At 42.2% G+C, this 25739-nt stretch overlaps 1 protein-coding gene across 1 annotated transcript in view; it reads left to right on the top strand.

Moving 5' to 3' along the window:
* Positions 1–1044: 1044 nt before the first annotated feature.
* Positions 1045–25739, top strand: part of slc46a1 (solute carrier family 46 member 1) — a 78537-nt gene continuing 53842 nt past the window's right edge. The window contains exons 1-2 of the mRNA XM_084327832.1: positions 1045–1517; positions 24822–25213. Of these exons, the coding sequence (XP_084183958.1) occupies positions 1212–1517; positions 24822–25213 (698 nt within the window). The 5' untranslated portion in view covers positions 1045–1211. The remainder of the gene's footprint in view (positions 1518–24821; positions 25214–25739) is intronic.

Raw genomic sequence — 25739 nt, 5'->3', positions numbered from 1 at the left:
CCCAACCCCACCCCACCTACCCAACCTCCAATGTACAGTTTCTACGTCAAATGTATATACACTCTTTTTCTGGACACTTTTTGTATCACAAACAGTACTGTATTTGCAAATCTGGTATGTCATAAATGTATAGATGTAGCAGTACTGTCTATCTGTATGTTGTGTGTGTCATGTTATGATGAATTGAAAATGGGGGACCCTGATGTAAACCAGACGAAAGTCTTTCTCTGGTCTGCATCCCCTTAACAATTGTATGTATTGAGCTGTACTGTACCCATTCTGCAATCTTTTAATAAACTTTTCAATCTATCAATCAAAACCGATGCACGGGGGGATACTTTTATTCTGCACCTTTATAAAAGCTCTGTGGATGTATTATTTATTATATAGCTTTTATATAGCTTAAAGGTATAGCACCTTTAAGAAACGTGGGGTGGGCATTGGACAGACTATACCGAAATTCTTCAGTCAAAGGACAATTGATTTTAGATAAAAAATTATAGTAAAGATTATTGTGGTTCATATTTTTTGTGGGTAGAGGAAATAAAGCATTTACACCCGAACATCTATCACTTGCAAAGCAATGCAACTATTTCCTTGAAGCAAAGAGGGTGGGAAACTTAAACTTTTCAGGAAAGTATTGATGTAAAATGTATGTGGGTTCCAGCTCATTCTAATGAGGAGATACAGGTAGGAATTGAAATAATCAAAGCAGAAGCAAAATGTTAAGACTAAGACATAGTGCATTAAATAATACATTATATTATTATTTAGCAGAGAACATCAAAGGAGTCTTCAAGTTCAACTTCATAAAGGAAACCAGTTTGTGGGATAGGATTTAATGAAGTGTTGCGACTTGCGACAGAAGTATAATGCAGCAATATTGGATGCCGAACGCCGTAAAACATCAAGAACACTGAACTTGAAGTGCAGTTCATAATGTCGTCCGGGTGGGGCCACTGGAAGCACGCGGACCGGACAGACTCAAGAGTTCTGAGTCAATCATTCTTTCTCTCGCTGTAGCACTAGCCACAACAATCTGCCTTCTACCAGGCGACAATGTTTTGACAGCAGCCACCACCAGCAACAACAACAACAACAACAACAGGATAAACAGATCATACAAATTAAACATGAACGAGTTGAGTTTTTGAAGTTCTTACTGTGTACATGTAACCGCCAGTGTAACAACAACAAGAAGCACGCGCTACATGGAAGAGCCAGACACCAGGGCGATCCTTCCAGAGGACATTCTCTCGTCGCCAGACGAAGACACGGACACTAATAATGACACGTTTTGCCACAAAGGCGCAGCGCGCCGTGGACTACCACCGTTCGCGTGCCCTCTGCCGGTGTCGGTGGAACCCGTGTTGTTTCTCTCTATGTTTTCGCTCGCGCTGCAGACGCCACTGTCTACTCAGTACCTGTGGGATCGCATCAGTGAAGACCTCGGTTACAACGGGACAAAGAGTGGGGGATGCGGCAACTCCTCGGCCGACCCGGACCCCCTCCTAAAGGTTAGTTTTAGTTTAGTTTGTTTCTTTGTCGGGGACAATGCACATTCAAATAATATGCCAGATCTGGCCAAGGAGGCTAGTTTTCATCCGTAATCCTGTAGTATCCTATGCTTGCACCTCATGGTACCAAAGCACCTCAAAGGCGCTAAAAACAAAATTACAAACATCACAAAACAAACTGGTCAGACTACTGCTTGACCTTACCCCTAGAACCCACCTCACCCCTGCCCACTTTGACAACCTAGGATGGCGTAGACAGAGTACAGCTACTTACATTTACATTTAGTCATTTAGCTGACGCTTTTATCCAAAGCGACTTACAAGTTCTGTACGACAAGCCATCGAGATGCTTCCAGCTGCAGCCGTTCAGACCAGCGCTTGAAGCCATCAGGAAGGGCACAACTCTTATCATCTGAGTAACCAGTGGCGGCCGCCACTGGGGGGCGCTAGGGCGCCGCCCCCCCTTCAGGCCCTGCCTGGTTATATGAGAGTAGAACAAGAATAAGTATCTTTTTGTTTTTTGTTTTATAGCCCTATAAATAATATAAACATGTTTAAAAAACACTCGTTTTCCAGAGCAGGAAGTGACATCACGTTTTTTTTATTTTTTTTATTTTTTCGTATTTCTCGGCCCGGGCTATACGCGATAGCGCTCTGAGTGCGCGTCACAGTTTGATCGCTGTATCCGTCACAGCCAATCAGTGCATAACGCGTTGTGCGTTGAAATATGACTATTATGTTGGAATCTGGGCGCGATTTGAAGCGGTCTAGCCAGTAGCGTCAAGAATATCTGTAGCCGCATTTCGCGGAGACGCTCTCTGATTGGCCGACGCCAGTATTTTTTTCCGTAGCAGAATTTCACAGAGACGATCTCTGATTGGCCGAATCCAATTTCTAATGTTCCAATTCTAGGTTATTCCGGCAGCAATATGGTTCCTAGGTTCCTAGGTTGGTCGGTGGAGATAGTTGTGTTGTTGTGAGAATGATGCAGGCAGCTGTTTGTCTTAGACGAGCGTGCAGTGACTGCAAGTTCTTTAGACTGTTAAGCTTAGGCACTCTTTCAAAGTTGGTTAAGGTTAGAGTTTGTCTTAGAGCATGGCGATAGAACGCCAGGTAGTTTGCAGTCTGTTCGAGCGGAAATGGACAAAGGAATGTACTTGTGTTGTGCTAACGAGCTAACACTTGGCTAACAAGCTATATGGCGGATGTAGTCTGGAGACAGACTACAGTGGACAGTGGTCTGGAATACATCATCAGTGGATTATACACGTTTATCAAGCTCTCCTGCCCTGGACGTTTCAACTAAACAGTGAGTCTCTCTCTCTCTCTCTCTCTCTCTCTCTCTCTCTCTCTCTCTCTCTCTCTCTCTGTGGTTAACGTTAATGTTTGTAAATAGTTTTTTTTAGGAGCAGTACTGTTAGGCTACTGCTGGCCATTCATGAAGCGAGACATTGCTGATTGTTTATTTATTTTATAACACAAGACTATGACTACCAACTGCCTAGCCAGCCGTGTATCAATCTTGGATGCAATAATAACGTTACGTCGTTACCACACTGACTATGTCGATGGCTCATTGATTTAACTACTGCAGCTCTCTCGGATTGAAAATACGTGGATTATGGCTTGTTCAATATCGTCTATGTTTGAATGAATGAATGAATGAGAACTTTATTAACAGATTGCAGAATGGGTACAATACAGTACGGCTCAATACACACAATTGTTAAGGGGATGCAGACCAGAGAAAGACGTTTGTCTTGTTTACATCAGGGTCCCAGATTTTCGATTCATATCCATAGTTTAATAGCTAGCCTTGGCTCGTTTAACAATATGCAAAATATGTGTACAGCCCTGTACTCATACTGAAGTTATTCTTGGTATATAATAGGTCTGATTGTGTAACGAATCGATTCCACGTCGCGCTGTGTGTGAGAGAGAGAAGGAGAGAGGGAGAGATGTTTGGTATAGCGCCCCTAGTGGCGAAGTACCCACCGGCCGCCACTGTGAGTAACAATGTTCATCAAAGTGTTGAGTACTACAGTGTAGGTTAGTTTATTAGGACAAGTGCATGACAGTATGGTTAGTTAGGGTTAGATTATTTTTTTTTTTTTATTTAATTCAGATAATGGTTTATGGTTGAAGAAGTGCGTCTTTAGTCGACGGCGAAAGATTGGACGTGTTTCGGCTGTCCTAACTGGGGTGGGTAGGTAGTTCATTCCACCATTGTGGGGCAACGACTGAGAATAGGCGACTTCTCTTTGATGACCCTCCCGGAGCTTGGATAGGAGTAGGTCTGTACAAGATACACTACACGACTAAGGTACCACAACCACTACACCAGAGGAAGCTCAACAAATCATGTTAAACCCAGATTCGGCTCAAACAAGGGACTAAACGCGTTTCGCAATTATGCCACATCAATGTGGAACGCCCTACCCAAAGCTGTAAGGAATGTGAATCCCTACCCACATTCAAAACCGCTGTTAAAGAGCACCTACGGGAGGCTGCAATTCGAAACTGGCCACCGTAAATGCCCAAAACCCGCACCACCTCCTAATAGACAGTCTCCTCCCCGCCGTATGTATATTTCTCTCCCTCCCACCCACCCACCCCCTCCTAAAGTACAGTCCCCACCCCTTCATATGTATATACTCTGTCAGGATCTAGGGGTAACAGTACTGTATATTTGAATACCGTTTATGTCACAAATGTATCCGTACTAAATACCTATATGTCCCTATGCCATAAATGTCATGTATGTTGTGTATGTCATAAATGTCTATATGAATTGAAAATGGGGGACCCTGATGGAAACAAGACAAACGTCTTTCTCAGGTCTGCATCCCCTTAACAATTGTGTGTATTGAGCCGTACTGTATTGTACCCATTCTGCAATCTGTTAAATAAAGTTTTCATTCATTCATTCACCCATGTACATGTCAAAATACTTCCCAAAGGGCAGTGAATACCACGACCACAACACCAGAGGGAGCTCCACAAATCATGTTAAACCCAGATTCGGCTCAAACAAGGGCCTAAACACGTTTAGCAATTATGCCACAACAATGTGGAACGCCCTACCCACAGCTGTAAAGGAATGTCAATCACTACCCACTTTTAAAACCACTCTCAAGGAGCACCTACGGGAGACTGCAATTCGAAACTGGCCCCTGTAAATGTCCTAACCCAACCCCCTCCAATGTACAGTAAATTTCCTAGCCCAGTAATACATGAGGCCCTCTTCTTGGACCAAGTAAGGTTTTGTCGATAATCCAATGTACAGTTACCCCCACCCCGCCTACCCAACCACCTTCAATGTACAGTTCCCCCCACCCCACCTTCGTCTTGTTTACATCAGGGTCCCCATTTTCAATTCATCATGACATTTATGACATATGATACACGACATACAGATACATACAGTACTGTTACATCCAGACATTTATGACATACAATATATACAAATATACAGTACTGTTTAAGAGACAGAGATCCTAAAAGAAAATATATACATATACATTCGAGGGGGAAGAAACTGTGCGTAATATACTATACAGACATACATTGATTCATATATCATAGATACAACAAATACAGTAATAATAATAATAATAATAATAATAATAATAACTATATTGTATAGCACCTTTCATACAGGTGATTGCAGTTCAAAGTGCTTTACATCAGTAAGAAATAAGACATAACATCAGTGTAAAACAAGCAGCAAGAGCAAAGCATAAAGTGGGATAAAATAATGCAGATATATTAACCTTTTCACTGCCACACGACAGAAGGTTAACCCTTTACTATCACACAACCGACGATTGGCTTCCCTAATATTGTTGGGTAACGTATTCCACAGTTTTGGGGCGTAGTTTACAAAGGCTGCAGGACCGCCGCTGCTATGTTCAAAAGTGTCAACGTGTGGACCAGATTGACGCAACACAAGCCTCTTGGGCAAAACATCACGATATCCACGATACGTTTAAAAAGTGTATCGTTAATGAACTGTACCCGATATTTATATAATATCGTCATATCGCCCAGCCCTAATTCTGAGAGCTAACGATAGTAGCACTCGGATGCTGCGGGCTAACTGGCTACCGTTCTGAGAGCTAACGATAGTAGCACTTGGATGCTGCGGGCTAACTGGCCATCTCCGTGATTTGTTTACTTGGTAACACGGGTTGCCCCCCCCCCCCCCCCCCCGCTGATTAAAATTAAAGTCATACCGTCATATACTGTATACCGGGGTATTAGGTCATGAAAAAAATTATACCGCCCAAGCCTAGTGTGTAGTTTATTAGAGAGTCAGCAATGTAGCTGGGTCCTTGTCCATTTAGAGCTTTGTATGTGAGGAGAAGCACCTTCAAATAAATTCTAAAAGTTACAGGAAGCCACTAGTGTAGAGTAGCTAAGACAGGACTAATGTGTTCCCTCCTTTTGGTATTAGTTAGTATTCTAGCTGCAGAGTTTTGAATGAGCTGGAGTCTTTCAGTCGTTTTCTTGGGGAGACCAGTGAATAGTGCATTGCAGTAGTCTAGTCGGCTAGATATAAAAGCATGAATTAGCTTCTCTGCATCATTTTGATTTATGAATGGTCGTACCTTTGCTATATTTCTGAGATGAAAGAAGCTCTATTTTGGTCACTTTGTTTAAATGGGCATTGAAGTTCAAATCTGAGTCCAGGATGACACAGAGACTTGTCACCTCCGGTTTAATCCAAGTGGTTAAACTTCCTAGATTATTTGTTAGCATCTCTCTTTGATTTGGGGCCAACAAGTAGGACTTCAGTTTTGTCCTCATTCAATTTGAGAAAGTTATCGTTCATCCACAGGCAGTTGGTAATGGAGTTTATGGCTGTCGCATCATTTGGTTCAGCGGATATTAGGGCTGCACGATTTTGGGAAATAATCTAATTGCGATTTTTCGGACAGATATTGCGATTGCGATTAAATTTGCGATTATAATAATAATTTTTTTAAACAGCCCCACAGAGGTTTATTGTAAAATGCGGCTTGCATCTGGCCTACGCGGTGGGTCTGTTCGGGACACCGAGCCTGAAAATTGTTCTTTTTACCTGGGAATCGATACTGGTACCCAACGGTACCTTTTTTTCTGTACTTTACTCTCCCTCTCTGAAGTCTAAACTACACAACACAACAATAACAACAACTTGCAAAGGAGATCTTATATCTCAATGGGACTTCCTGGTTAAATACATTTAAAAAATATATATATTTGCGTTTATTTATTTTTTTTGCGATTTGCTAATTGCATCATTTCAAATTTCGATTTAAAATCGATTAACACTTTAGTTGCCAAATGACGAGTTTAGGCGTCCTTCCCCGCCATGCTCAAGTTGCCGAAGACGCCGTAACTCGTCTTTGCTCTGTTTACATCTTTTTTCGATTTTCCCAGTCTGAACTTCACCGCGGAGCTTTTGGCAGAGAGTTTGAACAGGAAACTGCATTTCCTCTCAAATTACACTAGGTGGCAGTGTCCCCCTATTTTCTAACACTGTATCACAAGATAATGAATATTGCACCCCACAATGAATCTGGCATTTGATTGGCCAGCATACCTGACCAGTGTGACCACAGGTATAAAAGTTTAGCGGGATCCCAGAATCGACAAGGTTTTGTAGGGGAGAGAGAGAGAGAGAGAGAGAGAGAGAGAGATGGATAGAGCGATAGAGAGAGAGAGATTGAGAGAGAGATATTTGAATTGAGATCAGCCTATAGTCTATATTTATAGTTTTATACAGTATAGTGGTAGTATCAGAATAATTGTAAGGTTTCAGCTGTGCTTTAGAAGTACTTAGTCGTGCTAAGTAGTAGTACTATTGTGAGGGATTAGTGTGTAGTCTAGGTAGTATATTTCAGTAGTAGTAATAGTAGTTTGATCTGTTAGTAGTTCCATTTAGATCAGTATGAGGAGACGTAGTGTAGGTAAGAGAGGCGACAGACCGACAGCGGATCGGTTTGTTCAAACGAAGCTGGCGTTTGGACCCGCCGTTGCAGCAGCAGTAGCACCAACGACCGGACCTTTGGTAGCTCCGATCGGAGAGAGCCGTGAGACCGTCGCTGGGCCCAGCGACGTGTCTCGCCCCGGGACCGGGAGCGGCTCTCCCCGTCGCAGTTCGAGGAAGAGGAAGGTGGCTGCTGTGCTGATATCTTCTTCAGCCGAGTCCTCGGACAGCGATTCAACGGTCCATGAATCTGATGGGAGCGCCAATTGGGAACCACCAGGTAAGGATTGTGTGTGTGTGAAACGTGTATATTTGATGATGATTTACCTAACGCTAATTGATTCATTGTATACTGTGAATATGTAACGTTAGTTCGCCAACCAACGCCGGTATGCATTTATTATAGCTCCGGAGTCATCTGACGAGGATATCGATCTGGGTCGGAGGTATTATGGTTCTGATTCATCTCACGAGTCCGACGGGGGACGCGGTGGTGGTCGAGGGGAGAAGGGTGAGTCCCTTGAGCATGCATGTTCAAATCGATAGTTGCATGCTATAGAGGCAGAGGCATCACCATGTGCTATATATTTGATTGTGTGTGTGTGTGTGCTGTAATCAATGGAATTGTGATAAATGCTATGCTACACAATCCATGCATATAGAGGCCACCATGTGCTGCAAAGTTCAAAGCTGTTGGATATGGGTCATGCCCTTTGATCTTTGTGTGTGTGTGTGTGTGCTGTAATCAATGGAATTGTGCTAAATGCTATGCTACACAATCCATGCATATAGAGGCCACCATGTGCTGCAAAGTTCAAAGCTGTTGGATAGGGGTCATGCCCTTTGATATTTGTGTGTGTGTGTGTGCTGTAATCAATGGAATTGTGCTAAATGCTATGCTACACAATCCATGCATATAGAGGCCACCATGTGCTGCAAAGTTCAAAGCTGTTGGATAGGGGTTAGTGCACTGCAACCTTGCCCAAGCCCGACGGGGCCCTACCCGACCCGACGGGTTCGGGCTGGGCAGGGCTTTGTTTTTAAATAAATAATTCTGGCTCGGCCGGGCCGGGCAGTGCCATCTTTAAAAAAATTAATTTTTTATTGCGTCTTTTTTTTTTTTTTTTTTTTTTGTGCTCGCTCGCTATACTCATATAACTAGGGTTATAGGATAACCTTAAGTTTCTGTTTCATTTTCGCGTAACGTAGTGCTGTCATCAGAGCGTGAAAGCCTCGTGTCTGAGGAGTCAAGATGTATAGGTTAACAGATAAAATAGTCAAGGGAAAGTTGCATTTTTGGAAACATTTGGATGTCTCCCTCCGCAGCCTGCAGGGATAACTCGAGGGGAGCGCGGCTCAGGTGGATGATGAACAAATTAACCAGACCGAAGCGGCATAGGTTGAAGTTGGAATATAGCCAGTTGGCGAATGTTTTAATTTGTTCTTGGATGTTAACGTTGTTAACGTTGTTCAACGCCTTGCTGACATCAACACAGCGAAGTGGTGAGTTTGATTATTATTATTTGCTGGTGTCTGGGGTGACGTCGCTGCTGCCCTGTTCTGTTGCGCTTTCATTATATAAATGTTGCTCTGCTCGAAATCTGATTTATGTTTTCTGTTTGTTTGTACAGTGACTGAGTAGGCTATTGTGTCATGTGTGTGTGTGTGTCAAAGAAGATTCCATATAGCCTTCAAATTACGAGTTTTACGAGGCTGACTCGCGCTGGGAAATAGAATTTGCGAAAAAAGGCTATATAATGGTTGTTAGTTTTCAGCATGATAATGTGTTATTTAGTTAGACCTATTGGACATTTTCGTTTTTGTTTATTTATTAAGTTAATATATAACAGTGTTTAGAATATTTAAAACAAAAAAATAAAAAAAATGTTGGCTATATGTTATAATTAGTGCTGTCAAACGATTAAAATATTTAACTCGATTAATCGCATGATTGTCCATAGTTAACTCGCGATTAATCGCAAATTAATCGCATTTTTTTTTTTTTTTTTTTTTTTACCTTAAACAGATCTTTTTCAAGTTCCAAGTTTTAATACTCTTATCAACATGCGAGTCAACAAATGCTTGCTTTGTGCAGCCATTTAACACAAAAGGATGACCCTCATGCATTGCAAATTTGCATCAAATTCAAAACAGAGTGATGCACAAAATAACTTAAAAGAAAATAATAATTTAAAACAATGAATAAAGTGTGCATGAAATAATAGGGGAAAGAAAACGTTAGGAACTTGTTACATTCACACACACAAGGGCTGATTAATCACACACCCCCCTCTCTCCCTCACACACACACTCTCCCAGCTCTTTTTCTCTTTTGCCCCTTCCTCATCTCATCACACACACACACACACACACACACACACACACACACACACACACACACTTCAGAAACAAACAAAGTATCAATGAGAGCATCAATAATACACCTGAGTGAAGTCTAGTAAAAAAAAAAAAAATCTTGAGTTAAAAAAATTAGTGGCATTAATAGAATCGGGAGTTAACGCGATATTAACGCGATATATTTGACAGCCTTAGTTATAATATATATGTTAATGTTTCTTTCGTTTTCTCTATCTGTTATTTAGGTAGACCTATTGAACATTTTCGTTTTTGTTTATTTATTAAGTTCATATAAAACCATGTTTCGAATATTTAAAAAAAATTATAATAATAATAATAAATAATAAAAAAAAATCTGGTTTTCACGCGGGCTAGGGCCTAAAATATTATTTACAGTCAGGCTTATTTTCGGGCAGGGCCTGAAGTTCACGGGCTCGGGCTGGGTACGGGCTTCATTTCAAGGCCCTTGCAGACCACTAATAGGGGTCATGCCCTTTGATCTTTGTGTGTGTGTGTGTGCTGTAATCAATGGAATTGTGCTAAATGCTATGCTACACATCCATGCATATAGAGGCCACCATGTGCTGCAAAGTTCAAAGCTGTTGGATAGGGGTCATGCCCTTTGATCTTTGTGTGTGTGTGTGCTGTAATCAATGGAATTGTGCTAAATGCTATGCTACACAATAGGGGTGGGACGATACATCGATCCAGATCGATACATCGATGTAATTATCAACGATCGAATCGGATCGATGCGATGTAATAAGATCGATTCATATCGATACTCTTATTTTGAAAATCCTGTGGCGAGTCTCATAACTGATTGTGTTAAATGGGCATATGATATCATCTCATATCGATCGCAGGCACCTGAATCTAATCGTATCGTATTGTATCGTGAGAGACTTTGTGATATCGGCAAATATCGTATCGTTGTCCAAAGAATCGATATCGTATCGTATCATGATGAAACTGGTGATTCCCACCCCTACTACACAATCCATGCATATAGAGGCCACCATGTGCTGCAAAGTTCAAAGCTGTTGGATAGGGGTCATGCCCTTTGATCTTTGTGTGTGTGTGTGTGCTGTAATCAATGGAATTGTGCTAAATGCTATGCTACACAATCCATGCATATAGAGGCCACCATGTGCTGCAAAGTTCAAAGCTGTTGGATAGGGGTCATGCCCTTTGATCTGTGTGTGTGTGTGTGTGTGTGTGTGTGTGTGCTGTAATCAATGGAATTGTGCTAAATGTAGAGCCATATGAAATCCGTTTTATTTTTTTCCAAATTCCATTTTATTTTTTCCCAAATTCAGTTTTTTCCGTTTTAATATTTCAGAATTCTGTATTTTGCTTTGTACGCTCATTTTACCATCAGAAATAGTGTCTAATAAGTGGGAATGAATAAATGTCCACAATTTAATAAGATATAACAGTCCATTTAATAGGGCCGTCTTAAATAATTTGAAGCTTCGTTCGATGGGCATGGGATTCGAATATGAAAATAAAATTTGATTATTTAAAAAAAAAATATATATATTTTATTTTATTTTTTTATTATTTTTTAAACAAACATATAAACAAACATGACAACACACGATAAGATATACAAGCATTAATTGTCAGGGCACATCCAATGAGATCACCTTTTAGTTAGTTGTCTTATATAAGATATACCCATAATACCTGTTATCTAAAAAAAAAACCTACACACATATGCTCAGCTCGAACCCCCCCCTCCCGGACCCCACCTTGAGAAGTACCTCCACTATCCCTCGCACCTAACCAGACACTACCATTATAAGCTAGCTTTTATTCTCTCCACCACTTCTAACCACATTGACATTTTGGATTCGTTGAGACCCAGAATTCTTGCTGTAGATATTTCATGGTAAATTACAAAAAAAAAAAATTATATATATTTTTGCAAAATCAACTCTGCCTCTCTTTGTTAACTACAACAAGCAATGCCGTTTGTTATTTAAGATGAGGTCGGACTCGGCACTGACAGATTTGTGTTCATTGTGCTGCTTTTATAAAGCCTCAAATGACGGCTTACAATATTTCATGAAAGCAAAGTGTTTTGTTTGTCTAAGATTTTAAAAGGTTTAAACTTTACAGCACTGACAAAGTTGAACAAAGTGCTGTACAAGTCCCACAACATAAAAAAAAAAAAATTTAATTTTTTTTTATAGTGGATTCCATTTTTATTGCTCAATTCCGCGATTCCGTCCGCGATTCCGTGATCGCGGATTCCATATGGCTCTAGCTAAATGCTATGCTACACAACCCATGCATATAGAGGCCACCATGTGCTGCACACACACACACACACACACATGTACATGCTTTGATGTACAATGGCCGCTGATTTATTTTGTGTTGATACAGGATCCGACACAGAGTCCGGCGCTGGTACACCAACATGCTTGGGTATGTACTAACTACATTCATGTATGTAAATGTATTACTATTGTGTTTTATGAGACTTACTTACTGAATGAATTTAATCCAATTCAGATTCTGGCGCAGACTCCGCAGAGAGTGACGCAGAGACTGGCAATGACATAGGATCACATTCTACTCCTGCAGGTAATTGTACATAAAATATAACACATAATGCTATATATATATATATATATATATATATATATATATATATATATATATATATATATATATATATATATCATGTAAATAAAATGACAATACGTTGCCCTAGTGTAATGTATTACATCATGTGATTCTAGAACTGGATGCTAGTCTGGACATGCCGGAACCCGTTGCAGGGCGGAAACGCACATCTAAGAGCGGTAAGTTGGCCTCACTCTGCACACCACTTCCAGCTCTGACCTCTGACCCCCACACCACGTCCAGCTCTGACATCTGAACCCCACACACACACTCACTCATTCACTCACACACAGTTTGTAACTACGTGGCATATGAATGTTTGTCTACAGTAGGGGTGTTATAGTATATTTGTATAATTGACAGGTCGTGGCGTGCGACGCGGAGGAGCGAAGAGCAGGGCTGCGATCCGTCAGGAAGAGGAGAATGCCAGGTCTCGTGAGGGCTGGGTGCCTCACAGGATCCCCTTCACAGCCCAACCGGGGTTGCTCCAGGACGCCGCAGCACTGAAATCGTACCGGCCTGCAAAATGGCTAGATCTGTTCCTGACGGATGCTTTTCTCAATTCCATTGTTGCCCAGACCAACCTCTACGCTGATCAGTCCATTGCCCGGCTGGACCCCACGCTAACCAGTAGCAGGGCACTGCTTTGGAAGGCCCTCACATTGAAGGAGCTGAAGAAGTTCCTTGGACTCAATTTTCTGAGCAGTGTCCTTCGGAAGCCTCGCGTGGACATGATGTGGACCACTGACGATATGATGTACACACCGTACTACTCGGAGTCTGGCGATTCCTCCACTTTGCGGACAATACATCCCTGGAAGTTAGAGACAAATTGTGTAAGGTACGCCCTGTAGTCGACCATGTCAACGCGAGGTGCAAGGAACTGTACCAGCCCGAACGTGAGCTCGCCCGGGGGTGATGGCATGGCGAGGCCGCCTGACCTTCCGGGTCTACAACCCCAACAAGCCAACCCGGTATGGCATCAAGTCGTACTTCCTGTGCGAATCACGCACAGGATATTGCTTTGCATTTAAGCCATATTGCCGGGAAGGCTCGCTCCTGGGGGACACGGTCGTCGGTCTGCTTGGACGTTTGTCTGGGGCCGGATATACGTTGTACATGGATAACTTCTACAACAGTGTACGCATGTCCGCCAGGCTCCGACAGTTGAGGACCGACGTCTGTGGTACCCTCAGGAAGCACCGGGGGGAGCCAGCCATCATCAAGAACGTGACCAAACGTGACATCGGTGTGGGGGAGCGCATTCCAGTCAACAACAAGGAGGTCCTGATCGTGGCATGGCGCGATAAGAGGATTGTGAAGACCATCAGCAGCTACCATGAGGACACCATGGAAATGGCGAAGGTGTGGAAGAAGCAGAAGAAGGGCAAAGCGCTGAGGGTGGAGGGTGGATTACCATAATCCTATACTGTGAATGTTACCAGCAAACTCCTAAATGCACTGAAACAATGGTTGGTTATCATCAGCCAGTGTTCACTTTTTATAAGGTATTGTCTTGGTAAATTACCATAATCCTATACTGTGAATGTTACCAGCAAACTTCTAAATGCACTGAAACAATGGTTGATTATCCTCCAGTGTAACTGAGGGGTTACAAAACCCTGACTGTATTAAAGATTGTGATAGATTAAACCACTGCTAATTATTATTATTATTACTTGCCAGAAAGTACAGTTATAATATGGCAGACACTCAGAATAAGACGGCACGGTGACAAAGAAATATCATTTATAGTATTTATTATTATGCAGTAATTGTACAGAATGGGAATGAATGGTCGCGCTTGTATGGCGAAGAATATGAATAAAGTCAGTGAGTAGCAAAGTCAGTTGGAATGAATAATTCCTAAGCTGGGATACTAGACTAAATGCCGCCTGGCGTGGGATGGCACTATAGGGGGCAAACGATGGTACCGCTGGAGACGGGGGGTATCCTCCCAGAGATGTAAGCTCTGGAGGAAGGAAGAATGTTCGGATACTCAGTCTGTTCACTTGAAGAAAAGGGGTTCTCGTACGGAATCCAGTCCTTATAATCCAAATGCTCAGTAGCAAAGTAATAGCTGTAATCCAATTGCTCGATAGCAATGATGATAGCCAGCCAGCTTCGGTCCTCGAAGCTAGCCCGAGGTAAGATCTTCAAGGTGGTTAAATCCAAACAACAGTGGGTATTAACGAGGCTCTTCTCCACGGTAGTACGTTCCACAATCACTATAATCCAACCAATACTGGTTCTGCAATCGCCGCAGTAGGTTCCAATATGCACATGTCCAGTAGGTCCACGACTAGGCCCTCCTCGTGTACTGGCACTAATTACTAAGTCCACGCCAGGCCACGTGAGCGGATCGGCGCGGCCGAGAAATCCGCTCTTCGCTCTTTAAAGCTTGGTCCGCTCCGCTAATCGCTCATGTTGACCCCGCCCCCAAGTCGCTCTCCGCTCGCTCCCCGCTTACCTTGAATCGAGCGCTCCCCGCTCCCCGCGCCAGATCGCTCGGCAGTTTTTTTTTTTTTTTTTTTTGAGCATGGTGTAAATTAGCTCAAACTACAACAGTCTACACCCCCTGGGCCCCTTAACAATTGTTTGTATTGAGCCGCATTGTAATTGTACCCATTCTGCAATGTTAAATAACGTTGTTTATCCATTCACTAGCTCTACTAAGCGATGATAGGCTAGCCGAGCCACAATGCTATGGTCGCTGCCATTAACGTTAGCATGTAAGCTAACGTCAACAACAATGGCGTCGATACTTTTTCTAACAGGAGTGAGTGAAGGAGGAGGAGTGAAGCCTGAACATGATATCACAGGTTCACCCTTCTCATTGGTTGAAAATGGCCTTCATGTTTGTACATCGCCATCTGTTGCTTTGGCATTGTACTGCATGTATATTATTACATCAGTGTTAAACCACTGTGAGCGGCCTGGAGTGGATTGGAGCGGAGGAGAACTCTCGCTCCGGACGTCGCGCCGACTCATTTTAAAACCCACTCCTCGCTCACGTCAAAACCGGCCGCTCCGCGCCGCTCACGCTCCGATCCGCTCACATGCACTGGTCCACGCACACTTGCTAAGGTTTTACACTAGTTACTAAACGAGCGAACTGCTTGGTAATGCTGCACACCGAACAAACTGCTATAACACGATTCACACTAAATGACGACTCTTTACTTCACATTAAGCTAAGTCGAACTTGACGTTACTGCATTAGCTCTGACACTTTTACTTATTCACGTTAGGTTCACAACACTCTGTTTAGACTAACTGCTTGCACTAACACTGTTTCACCGAACTGCTACTGTTCGCGCCTTCCACGATATATATACTTAAGTGGCTTTCTAGTGCCAAGCCTCAGCTCTCGTCTGGAATCAATGCGCCGGCACCAGGCATGTCCCAACATGCCCAGACTCGCCTTTGAACCTGACTTCAGGGGCGCGGTGCCTGGCGCCGAGAACGTCAAGGGCATTATCCAATGAGGAAAGCGAATATTACTATGATTCTAACGGAGGCTTAAAGGGATATAGCTTATATATAAATAATATACAAGTTATATAAAACAATAAAACGTAGATTCTCAGCTTTAATCTGGCCCTTCACAACATCCAGTGTTCACTTTTTATAAGGTATTGTCTTGGTAAATTACCATAATCCTATACTGTGAATGTTACCAGCAAACTCCTAAATGCACTGAAACAATGGTTGGTTATCATCAGCCAGTGTTCACTTTTTATAAGGTATTGTCTTGGTAAATTACCATAATCCTATACTGTGAATGTTACCAGCATATGTGTCTAATGCACAGGAACAATGGTTGGTACTGATGACTTGTCGCCCAGTTTATTGAACATATTTTGAAATAAAAATGTTTATTTCATCAAAGTTTCAAGTTTTCTGCATTGTAAAGTATTCTGTATTTTATAATAATGTTTTCTGGACCTACACCAGTAGTTATAACTTACTTGTTCGTTAGCGCCAGGCATGGTGGTTGATAAGGTAGTAGTATTTCCAAGTGAAACTAATTGATATATTATCAATACAAGCTATTATTACTTTATGAATGTGTTTATCATGTATGGACGAATAAATTGGAAAACAGGTAGGTACAGAGCAACACAGTGTCTACAACACGGGAGCAGATTACATGTACATACAGTACATGAATGAGAAACAGTCAAAATGTTTTTTTTTTAGTTTATTGCATGCACATGATCTATAATACCTGATCGGTACAATATCTACTAACCTGATCAATACAATATATTCCCACCTGATCGATATAATAGTATTACTGCATTTCAAGTTTGTCAGTCAGTCAGTCGGACTGTCAATCAAACAATCAAACAATCTATCAATCAAACAACCAACAAAACAATCTATCAATCAAACAACCAATAAAACAATCTATCAATCAAACAACCAATAAAACAATCAAACAACCAACAAAACAATCTATCAAACAACCAACAAAACAGTCTATCAATCAAACAATCTATCAATCAAACAACCAATAAAACAATCTATCAATCAAACAACCAATAAAACAATCTATCAAACAACCAACAAAACAATCTATCAATCAAACAACCAATAAAACAATCTATCAATCAAACGACCAACAAAACAATCTATCAATCAAACAACCAATAAAACAATCTATCAATCAAACGACCAACAAAACAATCTATCAATCAAACGACCAACAAAACAATATATCAATCAAACGACCAACAAAACAATATATCAATCAAACGACCAACAAAACAATAAAACAATCTATCAATCAAACCAATAAAACAATCTATCAAACAATCTATCAATCAAACCATCCATCCATCCATCCCAGTCTAAATTGCTTTATAACACGTTCAGTACCTATTATCACCCCGGCGGCGCACCTTTCATAAAAGTGCCCGTAACTCCTTTTCTAAAGAATCTACCTGGATTTTTACCTGTGTTGACCTTTTTTAACTTGTAATTGTGAACGAACGAAGACATGCAGAAACAAACGGTTTTTTTCATTGTGTACATCAACTCGTCGTCGTCAAATGAGCCAAACCATTTCCCCATAGTTATAATATAAAATATAGAAATAGCTCCGCTAAGATCATGAGATATGCTCAAATCGCCCAGGAATCCTGGCAATCCACAGTCATTTTCCGGATTTCTGGCCGGCACCCAAAGTGTTAATCAGCCCTAGCGGATATGTACAATTGTGTATCATCCGCATAGCTGTGGAAATCTATGCCATACTCTCTGATGATGTCGCAGAGCGGTAGCATATAGAGAGAAAAGAGTAATGGACCTAAACAGCCTTGTGCAACCCTGTAGCGGCTTTCATGTTTCTCTGATGTATGGCCTCCTAGACTAATATAAAACATCCTTCCTCTGATATATGTTTTAATTCAGTTAAACACGCAGCCAGAGAAACCAATAAGCATTTCAAGTCGATTTATTAGGATGTTGTGATCAATAGTATCAAAAGCTGCACTGGGATCTAATAGGATAAGGATGGAGATTTTATTTGCATCAGAGTTGAGTCTTAGGTCACTAATTACCTTTGTGGGTGCAGTTTCCGTACTGTGGTATCTTCTAAAACCTGACTGAAAGACTTCTAAGATGTTGTTTTCTTTAAGATAGGAATTTATTGGGTGGCTGGGTGGCGCAGCGGACATTGCACTCGTCACCAACGCAAGAGACACCGGGTTCGACTCCGGCTGTCTGCGTTGCCTCCGGCTTGGGCCAGCCGTCATACTAACTCAATTGGCAGAGTTAGCGGGTTCAAGTCGATGGGTGGTAATCTGGACGTTGGAGACAGCGACTCCTACAGGTCGGTTGGGGACGCCTGCACAGCAGAGACAGGAAATGGCGGGGGTAGTGTGAGCCTGCCACACGTTACACCTCGCCAATGAGAGTCCGCGCTGGCAGGTGAAAAGATGCGACAGGCTGCCTCCTCGTGTATCGGAGGGGACACGTGATGCAAGGCTTCTATCCTCCCTACAACCGGCCAGTGGGGGGCATATTCGAGCAACGTTCAAGACAGGGGAGGGAAGAATTGGCAAAGTGGAATTGGGATGGGAGAAAAATAGAAAAAGTGGATAATTTTTTTTATTTTTTTTTATTTGACTGATAAATGGTAGATTTGATATTAGTCTGTGGTTTGCTACTGTGTTGTTATCCAATTTAGGTTTCTTTAACACATTGTGCGCCAAAAACGAGTATACTCGTTATTGCCCGCCATGCGTTGTGCGCCAGAAACGAGTTAACTCGTTTTTGGGATCAATATAAAACATTTTCGCCATGGCATTCATAATTCATCCAGCCTCCCTCCGGGACTGCAGCTGGACCCTGTCTGATATTGCAACGCCTCAATACCACCGCCTGGTGGATGTCGGGCGAGTTACACTCCAAGCCAAACCGGAAGTGGCGCTCGGTGCATCTGGGAGAATCCTCCGGTAGTAATATCTTGTAACGTGGGTCTAGATACACACTCGAGTGCATTGGGATTGCTTTCGAAACGCAATAATCAATATGATTTCGGTGTTTCTTGCGTCATACAAACGGGAAATGGATCTAGCAGATCGACGTCAAAGAATTGGAATATTTTTCCTCCAGTCTCATCGGCGAACGGTAAGAGGAATCTAACGTTATTTTCAGCTCGATTGTTTATTTATTTCACGGCAATCCATCTGATCAACGTATCGACCCATAGTAAAAAAGAAAAAAGACGCTACTGACGATCAAGGAATTATAAACGACCCCCCCCCTCTTTCCTTCACGCATGATGAAGCATAATGTATACCGATCATATACATTTGAATTTTTTTAATATAGCGTGTATAGGAAAGAAACGCCAATTGATAATCTATATGCGTCTGGGCCTATAACTGCCGTTTTAGGAATTACTGCAGAAAACCTTAAACATACTTATAGGGGCGGTCGGGTGGCGTAGCGGTGATTGCACTCATCACCAATGCAAGAGGCTGCGGTCTCGAATCCCGGAGTCAGCATTGCCTGCGGCTTGGGCCGATCGTCATACTAACTTGTTTGGCTGAGTTAGCGGGAGGGAAGTCGTGGGTGGGAATCTGGCGTTGTGGACGCCTACAGGTCAGGTCTGGGCGCCTGCTCAGCGAAAGGCAGGAAGTGGTGAAGGCAGCGTGACCGCCCACGTGTTACACTTCACCAATGAGTCCTCGCTGCCAGGTGAAAAGAGAGCCGCTGGCTGTCTCTGCATGTGTCGGAGAAAGCATGTGGTAGACTTCAGGGTTCCCTTGTACCGACCAGTAGGGGGAACATGCGCACAACGACCAGGTAGGGACGGGGGGAATTGGCATAATGACTAAATTGGGATGGGGAGAAAAGCATAGAAAATCAGGTGGATCAAAAGAGGATAAAAAATATACTTATATTCACGACGGTATTAACACGACAATGTATGAATGAAAAAATATAACGTTCCCACATCCGGAACAATAGATACCCGATGTTGAATGGGCCATAGTAATGTCGATATAGCTATAATATTTAAAAAGTTATAGCCCTGCAAAGAAGGTAAACATCTCCATAGGGTTACAGCACTGGCAGACTGGGCCCAAGGATGGGTACAATGCATGGCGGACAATGTATTAATAGAGGCTTTACAACTAGAGCTGCCGCGGTATTGATGTTTTCCTTACCGCACAAATTTGCTAAATATTTCCTACCGCTGCGGTTATTATCGCACACACACACAAAACATTTTGAATGCATTTTTTTTCTTTTTTTGTAGTCTACTCTTTATAGCATATAGCCTGCCTCTAGTCTAAATGTCTATCTTTAGAGGATGACTTTGCAGCATGAATATTGTTTAGGATTCGGCAAGCACGCATTCATTATTGAAAGTGAAACACGGATTCGAAGTCTCCCCTCTGGTCTCCCCTTTCTTCTTCTTCTTATTATAACGTTACTACTTATGATTACAAAGGCATTCGTTTTGTGGCATTAACGTTATATAGTTACACGTTCAATAACATCAGCGTATTTACCGGACCATAGCAAGGCAAGCATTACTCAATTCATATCTCAGTTCCTTTCTTTGCTCAGAGCGTGCCGAGTTGTGCCATTCTGCGGTCTGTTAATAAAGTTTTCAATCAGACAAGTGTATAGAACGAAGGGCTTTTATTATAACATTCGTTGCAGTAAAATCATTATGCCTCGTTTAGTACTCCTGAGGAGCGACGGTAATCCACTCCGGCGGGAGCTAACGTATTAGCCGTGTTGTGAGCTCTGATCAATGGCTGACATTCAGGAAGTAAAAACCTAATACGCGCTTGCCGATTGGTGGTAACACACTTCAGGACGCTCCAACGTGTGACGCGTCTCTCTTCTGACCAATCAGTGGTCTGCAGTGTTTCACGTGACTTTTCTGGTACCCAATAGGGTCGCTTGGAACCTCGACAGAGGAGTAGGGTATATCTGCAGAGCCGCAAGCCCAACGAGAGCAGGGTACGTCAAGTCAAGAGATTTATTTGACACGGCATACAAGTATACAATGAAATGCGGGTGGTCTTGCCCGCAACGATGTGCAAATAACATATAATAGAATCAACATTGTGCAATAAACAAGTAACATTGTGCTAGGGCTGGGCGATATAACGATAACGATAAATATCGCGATATATTTTAATAATCGATATCGAATATCGAAATAAAATAAAAATCGAAAAATCGTTTTTTTTTTTTTTTTTTTTTTTTTTTTCTGCAACAGGGCAGTTTTAAAACCAGACAGTGGACAGACTTGTCTTTCTTGCCTGCAACTTAAAGTAATGGCTTTGCTTGTCCAAATGACAATACTGACCAAATTCAGATTTCTTTTTCTCTTGTCCATTTATTTTGTTTGCTTTCTAATTTAAAATACATTTTGAGACCGTCTGTACACAGTAGGCTATGTGTGCTAGCAGAACTAGACTCCAGTCACGAGTCACAGTGCACATGTGCGGTGGTTTGTCCACCAAAAAAGCGCCAAAAGATCGAAAATAAACTAGCAGAGCCAGAACTGTTCAACTCCTCTGGAGCCACAGCCAGCAGAGAAGCCGGTTTACTTTAGCTTTTAAACCAGCTGCAGCCTGAGAACTGGAGTGTGAGGGGATGTAACACTAAAGATGGCGGCAATGACAAAGAATTGCTGCAAAATAAACATACATCTGTTGTTAAAAAAAAAAAAAAAAAAAAAAAAAATAATTATACTTATAACAATTCGATAATTATCGATATCGAGAAATAAAATAAAATTATCATATCGTTATCGCGATATGATTTTTTTCCATATCGCCCAGCCCTACATTGTGCAATAAACAAGTAACATGTTAGGGCATATCGGTATATGTACATACCGTAATTCCTCTAATAGTAACCCCGGCTTGTATTTGTTTCAACTGTAGCGGATACCAGGCTTGTATTAGGAGGAGGCATGTATAAGAGAGAGGCCTATATTTCTAATTTTCAAACAGATCATAATGAATAAATCAACATTTTGTGTCAGTTTGAACCCAGTAAAATGGACTGGGGTAATTTATTGAAACCAAGCAAGTACTGTATGAAATACGGTAGTAAACAGTGCAATTACAGGTGGTCAAAAAAAGTTAAATAAAGTAAAATAGTGCAATCACAATACTGGTATAATAATAATAATAACTTCGTTTTATACAATTCTGAGGTAGGCTTACTCTCTTGGTAAACATTAACACCATACCATTATATGGTATTTACTGCACAGCCAGGCCAGCATATAACAACAATAACTCTAATATACATGAAACCCGGCTTGTATTAGGAGGCCGGCTTATAATTGCTTAGCTCAACAGTGCACCCGGTCATTAATAGAGACCCGGTTTTTTATTGAATACCGGTTACTATTAGAGGAATTACGGTAAGTTATTTACAGAGCATGGAGGACATACTGGGTCCTTTGGTAGTGTCTTTCTGTACATGCTAATTTATACAATCTCCGGTTATACTATACCATTTAAAAAAAAAGTTACCCTTCTTGGTGGCCATAAGTGTGGGCGTGTGCAGCATAAGTGTGTGCCTGCTCATGTTAAAGTGGCTGCTAGTGTGTGAGCGTGTACAGTGAGTGTGTTGTGCTTGTGCTCATGTGTGCTTGTGTGCTTTATTATTATTATAAAAAACAGCGGTGATGCGGTATTCAGCCAACTCTGCGTGGGCGTGATGTAACAGCGATACCGCGGTAATACCGATACCGCGGCAGCTCTATTTACAACAGCTGTTTTAAAGGCCTCTGGGAAGAAAGATGCCACTCGCTTAAAGAATTTTGTGGGGATAGGATCAATATCTGAGGTTGTGGAGTTTGCTTCTGAGACAGTTTTACATAGTTTGTTTAGTGTGATGCATGTAAAGTTACTCGTGGTTACATTGCATACTCTACTGAGATCGGTTTCATCTCCACCTCCACTAGTAATGATACTAGCTCTGATTGAAGTTATTTTGTTCTCAAAAAACTGAGCAAATTCCTCACATTTAGCTGTTGAGGAGGGTGGGTGGCAGAGAGTGTTTAGCAGCTGATCGATAGTGGAGAAAAGGACTCTGGAATTTCCAGCATTTTCTGTGATAATATTGGAAAAAGAATCTTTCCTTGCTAGTCGGATGGTTCTGTTATAGGCAGTTAAAGCATCTTTGTAGATATCACAGCATATAGTGGTTTTTGTTTTCTCTCTGCTGCTTAACATTTACTTTTTTCTTCTTTGACACCATTATAGTTCAACCAGGGGGGAGGCTCTGGTTGTCGACTTCTTTTTAGTTTTTAGTGGGGTCACAGAATTTAATACATATGATAGTGCATGCATGATTGAGATTTTCTATTATTTAATTTAGAGAGCTGTCATGACTGTGTGGTTCATATAGTCTGATAAGATCGGTGAACTTTGATTCAGCTTTGTCAGCCTTTCTTTGATTCAGCCTCTTTTGAACTATGACTTCTTTTTTAGTTTTAGTAAGGGTTATTTGAGCATCAAAGAATATACAGTGATGGTCGGAGAGAGGTAGCTCAGTTATTGAGATATTATTGATGTTTAGCCCAGTTGTTATCACTAAGTCTAATGTATTACCATGTCGGTGAGTTGCATTTATTATATGCTGTGTTAGATTTGCAAGCTCTATTGCTTTGGAGTCTGCTTTTTTATTTATATAAATATTCAGGTCTTCGTTTAGGATCACCTTATCGTATCTGGTAACACAGTACAGTACAGTGTTGTAAAGGTCTAAATGCTTGGTTGAAAGCTTAGAGATTAAATTCCACGTTGAATGTATTTATTTTTATTTTTATCCACTTTTTCTCCAAATCTTTCTATTTTTCTCCCATCCCAATTTTGCCTTGCCAATTCTCCCCTCCCCTGTCTCGAACGTTGCTAGACCATGCCTCCCACTGGCCGGCTGCAATGTGGACGAAGCCTTGCATCACGTGTCCCCTCCGGTACACGAGGAGGCAGCCGTCGCATCTTTTCACCTGTACAGCGCGATCTCTCAGTTGCGAGGAGTAGCACGTGGGAGGCTCACGCTGCCCCCGATACTTCCTGATTCTGCTGTACAGGCGCACCAACCGAGCGCCTTGCCCACTGCGCCACTTAGCCGCCCCCACGTTGAATGTATTAAAGTAAACCATTTTTGTTGTTGCTTTGTAGGTCGGTACTTGTGTTATCCAGGAATTTTTACAGACAACTCCTGGTTTTCCTCTACAATGCCCTGCTTCACACTCACAAAATTACACACATTCACACCCGGGAGCTGCCCAGTTCAACCCCAGTCTGACACTGTTAGTTATTGAGTATTCTGGATACTGTGTATAAGCATGCCATTGGCTGGCTATTTTAGTTGGAATTCTCCTCCCCTTCCGCTATCTGCAACACTATTTTGCAACTAAGGACGCCATCGCTGCAGCCTGGGCTTAGCGCTGCCCAGGATGATTGTGATTGGTTTAAAGAAATACAAACAAGCCAGAGCATTTTATTCCCCTATAGTGGAATGATAATAGGTTCAGCCAGACCTCTCTCTGGCGCTGGCACAGCACTAACGTAGTGTGGAGAGAGGTTTGGCTACGTGAGTTTAGTTATTGAGCAGCTAAGTGCCTTGCTGAAGGGCACTTTGGCAACAGTTATCGAGGAAGTTGAAGAACACTCAGACACAGATTAACACTCATTCATTTCCCCGCCTAGATTTTCCCTGTCTGTTTGGGGATCCGAACCAGCAACCCACTGGTGGTCACTACTCACTAGCATGTTTCTCTAATCACTGGGCTATGGCCATTTCTCATCACTAAATCTTTCTCTTTTCAGGAGGTGGAGACATTGACAGCCCACTGGAACCTGTACCTCAACCTGACAGGCCTCTCCTTGGGCCTGTTGGTGGTGACCCTCCTGGGCCCATGGAGCGACCAGAGGGGTCGTAGGATAGTCCTGGTCCTGCCCAGTTTGGGCCTCGCCCTCCAAGCTTCGGTTTACCTACTGGTGATGTACCTGAAACTGCCTGTGGCCTACTTCCTCCTGGGCAGGCTGCTCAGCGGCCTGTCGGGAGACTTCAACACCATCCTGGCAGGCTGCTTCGCGTACATGGCTGATACCAGTGACAGAGGCTCCCGCACTTTCAGGTTGGCAGTGCTGGAGGCCTGTCTGGGACTGGCAGGCATGTTGGCGAGCATCATTGGAGGGGAATGGCGTCGTGCACAAGGGTATGACTCTCAGGATTTGACCAATCTTGAGCTGAATGGTAGCAAGACAATATGTTGTCATTATTTTCTAACAGATGTTGCACTTGCAATATACTTTTAAAAGTCTAGCTTTAAAGATTCAGTACAATGAAAATCGTTTATTTCTATCCTGTTTTTTAACAGAAGGTATGTTGACATAAAATCACCCAAAATGTTAGAACTGTTGTTGTGAACAACATGATGTCTTGACCCTTTGATGTCTTTCCACCTGGATATAAACAAAATCAAGCCATTTCAGATATCCATCTGATTCCTCTGAAATATCTCATATACATGGGTTGCTCTGCTCTGACTGGCCCATCAGTCACAGCTAGCTGGTCTGATTGGCCCATCAGTCACATCTAGCTGGTCTGATTGACCCATCAGTCACATCTAGCTGGTCTGATTGGCCCATCAGTCACAGCTAGCTGCTCTGACTGTCCCATCAGTCACATCTAGCTTCTCTGATTGGCCCATCAGTCACATCTAGCTGGTCTGATTGGCCCAT

The sequence above is a fragment of the Notolepis coatsorum genome, assembly GCF_963971535.1.
Source record: "Notolepis coatsorum genome assembly, chromosome: 1".
NCBI lineage: Eukaryota > Metazoa > Chordata > Actinopteri > Aulopiformes > Paralepididae > Notolepis > Notolepis coatsorum.
This window is presented reverse-complemented; position numbering and strand designations above follow the sequence as displayed.